The 11,678-nt window shown below is 50.7% G+C and overlaps 1 protein-coding gene across 1 annotated transcript in view; it reads right to left on the bottom strand.

Moving 5' to 3' along the window:
* Window positions 1-4,482: 4,482 nt before the first annotated feature.
* The window catches only part of LOC137896043 (adhesion G protein-coupled receptor A1), a 28,396-nt gene continuing 21,200 nt past the window's right edge, over window positions 4,483-11,678 (bottom strand). The window contains exons 3-6 of the mRNA XM_068741573.1: window positions 9,671-9,794; window positions 6,662-6,807; window positions 5,995-6,090; window positions 4,483-5,863 (exon numbers count right to left, since the gene is read on the bottom strand). Coding sequence (XP_068597674.1) covers window positions 4,483-5,863; window positions 5,995-6,090; window positions 6,662-6,807; window positions 9,671-9,794 — 1,747 coding nt within the window. The remainder of the gene's footprint in view (window positions 5,864-5,994; window positions 6,091-6,661; window positions 6,808-9,670; window positions 9,795-11,678) is intronic.

Raw genomic sequence — 11,678 nt, 5'->3', positions numbered from 1 at the left:
AGGGAACCGAAGCGCTCACAAAGTGTAGAGGAGGCAAAAGCCAAAGCATGAAGAACTGTTTTTGGAAAATATTTGTTTTCTGTTTTTAATAAAAACAAATGGACGTCAATAGCTATCGATCGCGTGACATATTTTTTGATTGACATGCAGGGCAGCCAGTCAGGTGACAACTTGTTTTTTCTGACCTTTAGGTCACCGCACATGCGCAAAAAGGTGCTAAGTGCAGCGAAACTAGCAAGCTCGTCACGAGTTATCTCCGATGTTAAGCCCTCGCTTTTTTCCTCAAAACAAAAGAAAGTTTATCTCCATCGAAAACGAGTGCGGTTGCAAAAACATATCATTTTCATACGGAATGGGAGGTGGAATTTTTTTTCATGATGTCGGGACATTTTCGGACTGTTCATGGGAAATACGACAAACTTTCCGCCGAAAAGCGAGCTGAGAAAAAGAAAAGTTAACGGATTAAAATCCCAGTTGTCCGGACAGCAGCTATTTTTCACGCAACATACCGGTACTTCAAAAGCTGAGGCATTGTTCTGCGTGAGTCACGTCATCATTACTAACAAGAAGTCCTTCCAAGGCGGAGAGATGGTGAAAGAGGCGTTCATTAAAGCAGCGGACTGATTGTTCCGAGACTTTAAAAATCAATCAAAGCTCTGCGCCATGATTTGGCTCATTTCCAGAACCTGGCGTCAGAACTGGAGACGCGAGGGAAGGCCTGTGTGCAGCTTGACGGCGCTCGCTACACGGAGCAGATCGACAATTGTCCGTCAGAGTTTGACAATCGCTTTCAAGTCTTTTCTTTAATGGAGCCAGTCGCTACATTCATGTGCTTTCCTTTTAGGAAGATGCTGATGTTGATTCACTCGCATCAAAAATAGCAACACTGCTTCACCTGAACTCCTCTGGAGAGGAAAATGAGATTTAGACTCTTCAAGCCGACATCGAACTGAAGTCAGGACCTCGTGGACAGTTCTGGAGGACACGTCCCCCAACATGAGGACATGTGCCGCCTCCTTCACTGCATTATTCGGCTCCACTTATTTATGCGAGTCAGCCTTGTCCCACATGAAGATCATTCAGTCCAAGCACCGTTCCACCATGACGGATGAACATTTGGAAGTGTGCTTGAGGCTGAGTCAGCAGCTACTGTCCGGACTACGCATCCCTGGCTGATTCAAGTCAATGCAAGTCAAAGTAAACTGATGTAATTACAAAGACACTTCATAGTTAATTAAATTGTGTTATGCAATATTGGCTCATGCGGTTACATCAGCATACATTGTTGCAGGTTGGACAGGATTAGAAATGAGGCAATAAGAGGGACAGTGAAGGTTAGACGTTTTGGAACAGGGTTAGAGGTCGACTCGATCAAACACAAACATAAGTCAAGGATGCTCTTATCCACTGCATGATGAAAAAATACATTTATTGGAAAAAAGAAAAGAAAAGTGGAAAATTGGCTTTTGGTTTTGTCACAGTAACACAAGTGAATTTTCCAGCAGCTGTCTGGTGAGCACAGTCAGGACGCTCATTTAGGGCAATGCAAACATCTTAGGCTGTTACTAACACACAGCACCACCAAATACACGTTCTACGGCAATTCATCTAGAACAACGTTCTCCAAGTTTAAAACGGGTTTAGCCTGAGAGGCTGAGTTCAAATGCTCCGGAGTGATACTGTTACAAAGCCCCTCTCAATGACTGGCACTGACTGCTCGGCTATAGAGGGCTTGAGGGGAGGGACACAGTTTGATGACTCAAAGGTCGAAAAGCGCCATCCTTTCACAGTTTGTCTCAGGAAATAGCGGAAGTGGCCCTGTGCAAAGGTTCATGCGTCATTGAACCCATCCAAATAAAGGGAATGTCACATCTACCGGCCTCTCGTCTTCTCTGTCAAAGTCCTTTTTGTTCAGTTCAAATTCAAATATGTCCGGACAAACACTTCTATATTACATATAGGTCTCGTAGGTAATTGTGAGTAGTGCACGTCTAATTTGATAGAACTCTCATACTTATGCCAACTAAAAACCACGGCAGGGAAAGGCGTCGAAAGTAAAAACGGAACTTTCTAAACTCAGATACTGAGTAGTAACATTGAGAGGTCTTTTTATTTTTACCAACCTTCTTGACATATAGATTTCTTGTATTCATAAATATTTTAAATCTCATATAAAATAATCATTCAGAAACAAATTCTATATACAGAGTGCACGAGATGGATAAAGGGATGGTGTGCATGCTGGGATTACAGCTGCGAGATTACATGCGCTGCTTGGGCACATTTTCTCTGGATTATTTAACACAAAATCATCATTTAAGAAAAATTATCATTTTGGAAAATAAAATTCACATTTTGACCCTGGAGGTTCTGTAACGTAGGAGGCGGGTTCTACAATAAAGCTACTAGTAATCTAAGAGTGTGGCAACACAAACATGACAGGTCTGCATCAGCTGACTCACATCAATAATCACATCAATAATGAGCACATCCTGGTGAGAAAGGACAGAGACACACACACAGAGAGAGACTGTCCACCTAGTACGGTTACACGTTTTCAACTGGACACAAACCAAGCCTGCTGTGATGCTGATGATTGATGCTGAACACGTCCAACCCAAGGAGACACATGGTCGAGCAGTAAATATAACAGCAGCAATAAGGAAGGTCAGCATGTCAGCGATGCGAGGAGGTCTGGACCCCGACCCTCAAGGTGCGCCAACGAGGCATGCCGGAGGTCGGGGTCCAGACGGGCCTCGAATGACAGAAGCAGAACATAAAATACAGAGAAGGTTTCATCTGCATTCGTTTCCTCCGAGTACCACTTTGTGTCTTTAGACAGTAGTTGGCGAGTCGACTTGAATGTTCTATTCCTGTTGGCAGCAAAAATAATGGGACATTGGTCATGAGCAGCGTACCCCCCCCCCCCCAATAATTCACTCATTCACTCTATTTTTTTATTAAAATATTTGTATGATTTATCAGCAACCGAGCTGAAGAGTACAAAGAGTACATGAGCACCCGGGTGCAGCACTGGATCCAACACCGGGTGCAGCACTGGATCCAACACCGGGTGCAGCACTGGATCAAACACCGGGTGTAGCACTGGATCCAACACCGGGTTCAGCACTGGATCAAACACCGGGTGCAGCACTGGATCAAACACCAGGTGCAGCACTGGATCCAACACCGTGTGCAGCACTGGATCCAACACCGGGTGCAGCACTGGATCCAACACCGGGTGCAGCACTGGATCCAACACCGGGTGCAGCACTGGATCCAACACCGGGTGCAGCACTGGATCCAACACCGGGTGCAGCACTGGATCAAACACCGGGTGCAGCACTGGATCCAACACCGGGTGCAGCACTGGATCCAACACCGGGTGCAGCACTGGATCCAACACCGGGTGCAGCACTGGATCCAACACCGGGTGCAGCACTGGATCCAACACCGGGTGCAGCACTGGATCAAACACCGGGTGCAGCACTGGATCCAACACCGGGTGCAGCACTGGATCCAACACCGGGTGCAGCACTGGATCAAACACCAGGTGCAGCACTGGATCCAACACCGGGTGCAGCACTGGATCAAACACCGGGTGCAGCACTGGATCCAACACCGGGTGCAGCACTGGATCCAACACCGGGTTCAGCACTGGATCCAACACCGGGTGCAGCACTGGATCAAACACCGGGTGCAGCACTGGATCAAACACTGGCCGTGCAGTCGCTCACCTCTCCAGCATAGAAGAATCGCAGCAATGAAGACGACATGGAGAGCACAATCCAAACAACCCAGAAGAGGCTACTTTGACATTTCAGCTGTTGTGTTGCTTTAAATTGTCACAGCCGCCCTGGCTAGCATCTTTCTAAATTGGCTAGCATCTTTCTACATTGGCTAGCATCTTTCTAAATTGGCTAGCATCTTTCTACATTGGCTAGCATCTTTCTAATTTGGCTAGCATCTTTCTACATTGGCTAGCATCTTTCTAAATTGGCTAGCATCTTTCTACATTGGCTATTCACAGATGCGTGACTGAATGGCAAAAGAAAAATACCCATGGAGTCTGAAATTGCTGGTTTTGTCATCCAAAATATGGATAGCGAGAAGTTCTTTTCAGGTACTGGAGGTTCACTGTCAGATTATTTGATGGCGTGTAAAAGATTTTGGAGCATGAACAGCACAACACTGTTACACACACACACACACAGCCAGTCATTTTATTTTCTATATAAAGAGAGAGATCTGCAGCAATATGGAACAGTGGAAATACTTCAAAGCACAGCTGATGGCATGATGTGACACTAACTCTCGTCCTGCAGAGATCCTGTTTTGCGTATCTTCACAGATATTTGAGTTCTGCACAGTAAAGCAGCACAACGACGCACAGAAACGCCCCACGCTGATTGTGATGACATCTAGTTCACTTCTCTTCTTGTTCTCAGTTCTAGGAAGCGATGAAGGTGTATTCTGGTGTTACTACACGGTAGTTTCATTCTTCCAGGGTCCTGTGCGTATATTCCCTGTACTGTCTGAGGCATACAGGAGTCCTTCGTGAAGCCCCCCCTTGAGAATCCCGTTCTGACTGGGCGGGTTCTGGGGGTGGGATTGTCTGCGCGGGGCATGCGCCTCCAGATGCGGATGTGCTGCGGCCGGTTCCTGCTCAGCCAGTTTGCCGCAGCCACACAGGAAGAAGCCGGTGTCGCCGGCCTGTGCAGCACCCAGAGGAGGAAGCAGCTCTGCCGCGGCGCAGCAGCTGTGCCTGTGGCGCGGGTTGTGGCATGCGAGGGCCTCGTGGGTCGTGGCTGCAGCACCACGGCATGCCACATGGGGACTTTCATGGGGCACATGTGGACAGATGTGGGCATGGTGCTCATGTGTACTGTGGGGGCTGTCAGTATGTGAACTGTGTACACTGCCTCCGTCCACACTCTGGGGGATGTGATACGCATACTCCCTTTCACTTCCTGCTCCGGAAGCACCAGCGCGGGCCCGCCGGCTTGCGTGACGGCCTTTAGTCCTGGTGTTGCTCTTTAAGCAGGGCTGCAACTGGATCCCTGGTCTCTGACCCTCTGGGTCGGCGTGGAGCAGCAAATGTGTCGCTGCAGGCTCCTCCCCCACCAGCTGCTGGCTATGCAGGGCGGTGCAGCATGGTGCCAGACACGCGCCGTGATTTTGAGAGGCTGGAAAGGCGTGCTTGCAATGTCCACAGCTCATCGTTGCCTTACCTTGACATGGCGAGTCATGGTGGCTGCGACCTTGACCTTGCCCAGGTGTGTCGCCATTCACATTGACCTTGGGTTGTGCTTGAGCAGGCGCGTGAGCAGCAGACCAGGCATTAGCACGTCGTCCCGGGCAACAGGAACACCAGCAATGCCAGACATCGTCTCGTTTGGCACAATGATGGATGAGGATGAAGAGGCCCAGGGTGACGGAGAAGGCACCATAGAGGCAGCTGAAGATCATGTCCAGGAAGTGGCCCTGAGACACGGCCAGCGCCCCGAAACTCCAGGTCGCCAGGAACAGGAAGAGGGTGAAGGCTCCCGTTCGCAACTGAGCCGTGAAGGAGTGCTCGTTAGCCAGCAGCGCAGGGTTGATGGGAACGCCCGGGCAGCCAGCAGGGCAGTGGCCGCCGCCGCCGCCGCGTGGGCCCGGCGCCGCCGCAGGCTCGGCTCCCCGGTGGCTGTCGATGGCGGCTAGCCTTTGCTGCTCCTCAGTCAGCTGCTTCAGCTCGTATTTCTTCTCCGGGTGCTGCCGCAGCTGGCTGAACGTGCAGAGGAAGTAGATGCAGGTCACCAGAACAATGAAGGCCACGGGGCAAAAGAACGCCCCCAGACTGGGCTCCCAGGCCATCCAGCAGCTGCAACACACAAAGCAAGGGCCCCAAGTCAGTCGCCATCAAGTCACCAGAGCACGTCGTCAGTGCACGTCGTCAGTGCACGTCGTCAGTGCACGTCGTAGAACAGTGAGAGCAACAGAAGCCAGGCTTACTATGGCGCTTGCTCTACACTTCCATAGTTGTCGATGTTGATGGCTGCAGTGACCCCGCAGATAACGAGGGGCGCCCCCCCACCGAGTAGATAAAACCTGAGGGGAGGAGCAAAGACAAGCAAAGAAGGTCTGGCATAAAAATCTACATTCAAATATTCATAAAAAACACGCCAACGCATTTTTGTCTGACACATTAATCCCATCATCATCATCATCATCATCATCATCGTCAATCCTGAATCACTGTTGAGAAATCTCTGATTGTATATTTGTAACATTAATAAAATCAACTTTAGCCCCGCCCTTTAAGCCGAGGGGGTCACAGCTGGCTAAGGTGGGCCACACCCAGGATGAGGCGCCAGCTCGTTGCAGGACCACACGGAAGACAAACAACCACTCGCACTCAAACGAACGGCCAGTTTCCAGTGACCAGTGTGCCGAAGTGGACAAAGCCAGAGAACACAGCACTACCCACTGCGCAACCATGCTATGCTCTCATGCACTCATATATACCGGTGTATATATATATGCAAGTATAAATAATCCTGATCAGGAAGTGAGTATTTACGCAGAGTGCTTGCTCTTAGTACTCACAGACAGAGCAAGCAGCAGCGCAGGTGTCTGCAAGCAAAGGTGGGCAGAGTGTTCTCAGGAGGCGGCCGCTTACTTCAACAGGGGCTGCTGGGGGGGCAGAGGCGGGCTGCCATCCTGGCCCTGCGGAGGCTTCTTGGTCACTTGCTTGTAAAGGTTCCTGGCGGCCACCCCGAGCCAAAGCATGGTGGACAGAGAGGAGTAGTGCAGCACAAGCCCGACCTGACGGGGGGGGGGGGGGGGGGGGGGGACAATGACAAAGAATAAAATGCAAAACTACAGCGCTATGCTCTAGGGCAGGGGTCCCCAACCACCGGCCCGCGGGCCGGCACCGGTCCGTGAGGCATTTGTTACCGGGCCGCACTGAACATTTGAATTTTCTTTTATTGATTATCAGTCTGAATTGTTTTATTTTGAAAAGTGACTTCTGTGCGTCTTAACCGGTCTCGGTCACGTGACAGGTTAGTCTGTGAAGCTACAAGAGTTTGAGCGCTACTTCCTGACCACAAAGCCCGCCGGACTGTAAGAGAATGGATCGGCGACCCATTTGTGAACAAACCTGGTGAATCGAGCCTGTCCTGCTTCCATTTCTAACTTCCTGTCTTTTCTGCAGTGACCGTAACTAAAACCAAACTACGGAACAGGCTGGACGCACGGGACACACTTCTGATGTCCCGTCTCCCGTTACCCCTCGACGGGACACACTTCTGATGTCCTGTCTCCCGTTACCCCTCGACGGGACACACTTCTGATGTCCCGTCTCCCGTTACCCCCCGACGGGACACACTTCTGATGTCCCGTCTCCCGTTACCCCTGGACGGGACACACTTCTGATGTCCCGTCTCCCGTTACCCCTCGACGGGACACACTTCTGATGTCCCGTCTCCCGTTACCCCTGGACGGGACATTGTCTCCGGCTCGTTGCAGAGGAACAAGCTAACCCCGCTAACCTGATTGATTGCTCACCTTGTTATAAATGATCGGGTATTTCTCCTACGTTTATGCGCTGAGTCGCCATATTTCAAAATAAACTTCACCAGCGGAGTCACTTGAATCGAGTTTTTGATTATAATTATTTCTTATTAGAAAGGATTTTTGTTTACTGATATGATGATTATTAATGAAGGAACAAAATGTTGTTTATTGTCTGTTGATGTTTGCATGAAGGCCGGTCCGTGAAAATATTGTGCCGATGAAACCGGGCCGTGGAGCAGAAACGGTCGGGGACCGCTGCTCTAGGGTTCGCAGTAAAAGTAGACTGTCAAAAAACATATGAGTACAGAACACACCACAAAAACAGCAGCATCAGGATGGATACACAGATGTGTATCAGCAGCAGCAAAACGCTAACACAATCACGCAGTGAAACCAGAACAGTGCAAGTTACGGTTATAAAGTGTTCATAGGTCCGAGACGTAGCAAGTCCGTACTTTGTTAATTGCCTTTATTTATGATTATATTATTATTTACACATTTCTTTGTAGTTTCTGGAGTGTGCTCTTCGAGTGCGCGGATGTGATCGTGCACGTCCTTGATTCAGCGCATCACAGTGAGGCTCTTTTGAGTTCAGTCAGCTAGCTTAGCAGCGGTGTTAGCATTCCAGCATAGTTGGACAAAGGACTGGGTTTACTTCTAGAGGAGACGGGGCGATGCGCTGACAGAGAATACACGAAGGAGGTGAGTTTTGTGTGTCCTACACAACACTGATTAATAGATGAGCACTGTTGTAGTTGGGAGTTCAGTGAACATGTTTAAATACTGCAAAAAACTGCAAAAACAGATCATTTATAAATGATTTTATTGAAGAACTACGTGTTGGCCCTCTGGGGTTTAGTGAAGAAGGTCGCCGACCGCTGGTCTAACCAGTTTAAATCCAACACCTCTGTGAATGTAGCGTCGTGACGTGTTGTTATGCATGTGATTGATAAAGGAGGAGGGGGGGGGGCTGAATGTGAAGGTCATGAGGTGCTAGCAGAACAGCCAGAGTTACTTTCACAGTTCCTTCAGATAAACAGCAACACACACGTATGCATCTTCATGGAGGAGGGAGGACCCTAACCCTAACGGGTAACGGGACGATAGGGCGGGGGGGGGGGACGCAAGAGTCTCCTCAATCAATCCTTTAATTATCCCAAACGGTGCCGGCTTGGACCGCTGAGCAACCACAGCCGAGCCGTCCTGCTAGCAGTGACTGAGTAGAGGAGAAATCCATCCTTCCATCCATCCACACATCCATCTTCATCCGCTTATCCGGGGGGGGTCACGGGGGCAGCAGCCTCGGCAGGGAAGCCCAGACTTCCCTCTCCCCGGCCACTTCCTCTAGCTCTTCCGGGGGGATCCCGAGGCGTTCCCAGGCCAGCCGAGAGACATAGTCTCCTGGGTCTTCCCCGTCTCCGAGCCCCCTCACTTGGCTGCTCTCAGCAGCGGCTCTACTCCGAGCTCCTCCCGGATGACTGAGCTTCTCACCCAATCTCTAAGGGAGAGCCCAGCCCCCCTACGGAGGAAGCTCATTTCAGCCGCTTGTACCCGGGATCTCGTTCTTTCAGTCACTCCCCAAAGCTCGTTACCACAGGTGAGGGGAGGAACGGAGATCGACCGGTTAATGGAGCACTTCTGCTTTCGGCTCAGCTTCCATGACGGCGAAGATAGCCCAAACGCACGCACATCTTGTGCACATTTGCCCCTTGTGATGTCAGAAGGGGTGCGGTTTCTTCCAGACGTGTTTCAGGAGGTGATTCCAGACCTACCAAACTACGAAGGACTGACTGGATGGTGTATTTATTGTTTAGGTTGATCAGGACCCAAAATCACCAGAATAGTGTAGAAACACGGGAAAGTGAGTTTTTCATAATGTCTCCTTTCAGGCTCGACATCCCTCCACCGCTCCGCCTGTATATTCATTCTGGCTTCTTCTTTATTTCCCATTATGCAAGGACAATAAAGGCTTTCTATTCTATTTCTATCTTCAGGGCTCAGTGTTGCAGCGTCACTAAGGCAGCGCGGCCGAAGCACGGCCGACACACAGCGACCAGCAACGTTAAAAACACACGTTACAGCGCGCTGAATGAAAAGGAAACGCTCTTACTGCTTGACAGATGATGGGATACTTGATTTGATTGATGCCGCCGGCAAACACGGTGAAGGTCAGCGCCGCGTGGAAGCAGAAGTTGAGCAGCATATGCCATCCCTTCCGGTTGATGCGGATCGCACTGCCCAAAAAAAGTTCAAGCATCAAATTAGGAGGCAGACTTCACAAGAATAGAATATACATCTTTTATTGTCAGTGTACGTTGCGTTTCCTAAAGAAACGTCGTTCATCAGGCGTCTCCAGCGCGGCTTCGGACAGTGTTTTACGAGGCCTTGCTGCTGCCATGCAGATGAATACCACAGGGAGGCACTGCCGATAGGCTGGGTGGAGGAACCCGGAGAGAACCCACGCAGACTCCTCACTGAAAGGTTCATGTCTGATTTGAATCTGTGACATTCTTACTGTGAGGCAACAGCGCTAACTACTGTGCCGCCGTGCTGCCCTTAGAAAATAACATATTGTAAAATCTGCATTCACTTCACTTATCAAATATCCCAGTCGTAAAGGGGTCCGATATGAACCATCATGAAACACGTCTTCTGGTTCTGATCCAGAATGAGATCAGGAACAAATATTACATTTTAACATTAAACCATTTATAGATTCAAGAATCAGTTAAAAATACATCAACTCTGATTCACTTTTACTCTTCATGGTTGGTTCATACCCCTCCCTGAGCTGCCACCGTATCGTGGTGGAGGGGTTTGCGTGTCCCGATGATCCTAGGAGCTCAGTTGTCGGGGACTATATGCCCCTGGTAAGGTCACCAATGGAAAACAGGCCCTAGGGGAGGGGCCAGACAAAGGGTGGCCAAAGAACCCCAATGACGAGTAAAATTATTGGTCCTGGGCTTCCCTCGCCCGGACGCGGTTCACCGGGGCCCCCTCCTGGAGCCAGGCCTGGGGGTGGGGCACGATGGCGAACGCCTGGTGGCCGGGTTTTCACCCATGGAGCCCGGTCGGGCACAGCCCAAAGAAGCAACGTGGGACCTTCTTCCCGTGGGCTCACCACCCATAGGAGGGACCAGAGGGGTCGGGTGCAATGTGAGCTGGGTGGCAGCCGAAGGCGGGGACCTTGGCGGTCCGACCCTCGGCCCCAGAAACTAGCTCTAGGGACGTGGAACGTCACCTCTCTGGCGGGGAAGGAGCCTGAGCTGGTGTGCGAGGTTGAGAAGTTCCGACTGGATATAGTTGGCCTCACCTCAACACACAGCAAGGGCTCCGGAACCACCCTTCTTGAGAGGGGTTGGACTCTCTTCCACTCTGGAGTTGCCACTGGTGAGACGTGCCGGGCAGGGGTGGCAATACTTATTGCCCCTCGGCTCAGTTTGGAGTTTACCCCAATAAATGAGAGGGTAGCCTCCCTCCGCCTTCGGGTGGGGGGACGGATCTTGACTGTTGTTTGTGCCTATGGTCCAAACAGCAGTTCAGAGTATCCACCCTTTTTGGAGTCCTTGGAGGGGGTACTGGAGAGTGCTCCTTCTGGGGATTACCTCGTTCTGTTGGGGGACTTCAACGCCCATGTTTGCAATGACAGTGAGACCTTGAGGAGTGTGATTGGGAGGAATGGCCCCCCTGATCGGAACCCGAGTGGTGTTTTGTTATTGGACTTCTGTGCTCGTCACAGATTGTCCATAACAAACACCATGTTCAAGCATAAGGGTGTCCATATGTGCACTTGGCACCAGGACACCCTAGGCCGCAGTTCGACGGCCTAGGGTGAGACGACTTTGTAGTCGTCTCACCGGACTTGCGGCCGCATGTCTTGGACACTCGGGTGAAGAGAGGGGCAGAGTTGTCGACCAATCATCACCTGGTGGTGAGCCAACTCCGATGGTGGGGGAGGATGCCGGACAGACCTGGCAGGCCCAAACGTATTGTGAGGGTCTGTTGGGAACGTCTGGCAGAATCTCCTGTCAGAAGGAGTTTTAACTCCCACCTCCGGGAGAGCTTCGACCATGTACCGGCAGAGGCAGGGGACATTGAGTCCGAGTGGACTATGTTCC

Source organism: Brachionichthys hirsutus, chromosome 7 (assembly GCF_040956055.1).
Source record: "Brachionichthys hirsutus isolate HB-005 chromosome 7, CSIRO-AGI_Bhir_v1, whole genome shotgun sequence".
Classification (NCBI taxonomy): domain Eukaryota; kingdom Metazoa; phylum Chordata; class Actinopteri; order Lophiiformes; family Brachionichthyidae; genus Brachionichthys; species Brachionichthys hirsutus.
The sequence above is the reverse complement of the archived record's forward strand: the minus strand, read 5'-3'. Positions and strand labels throughout refer to the sequence as shown.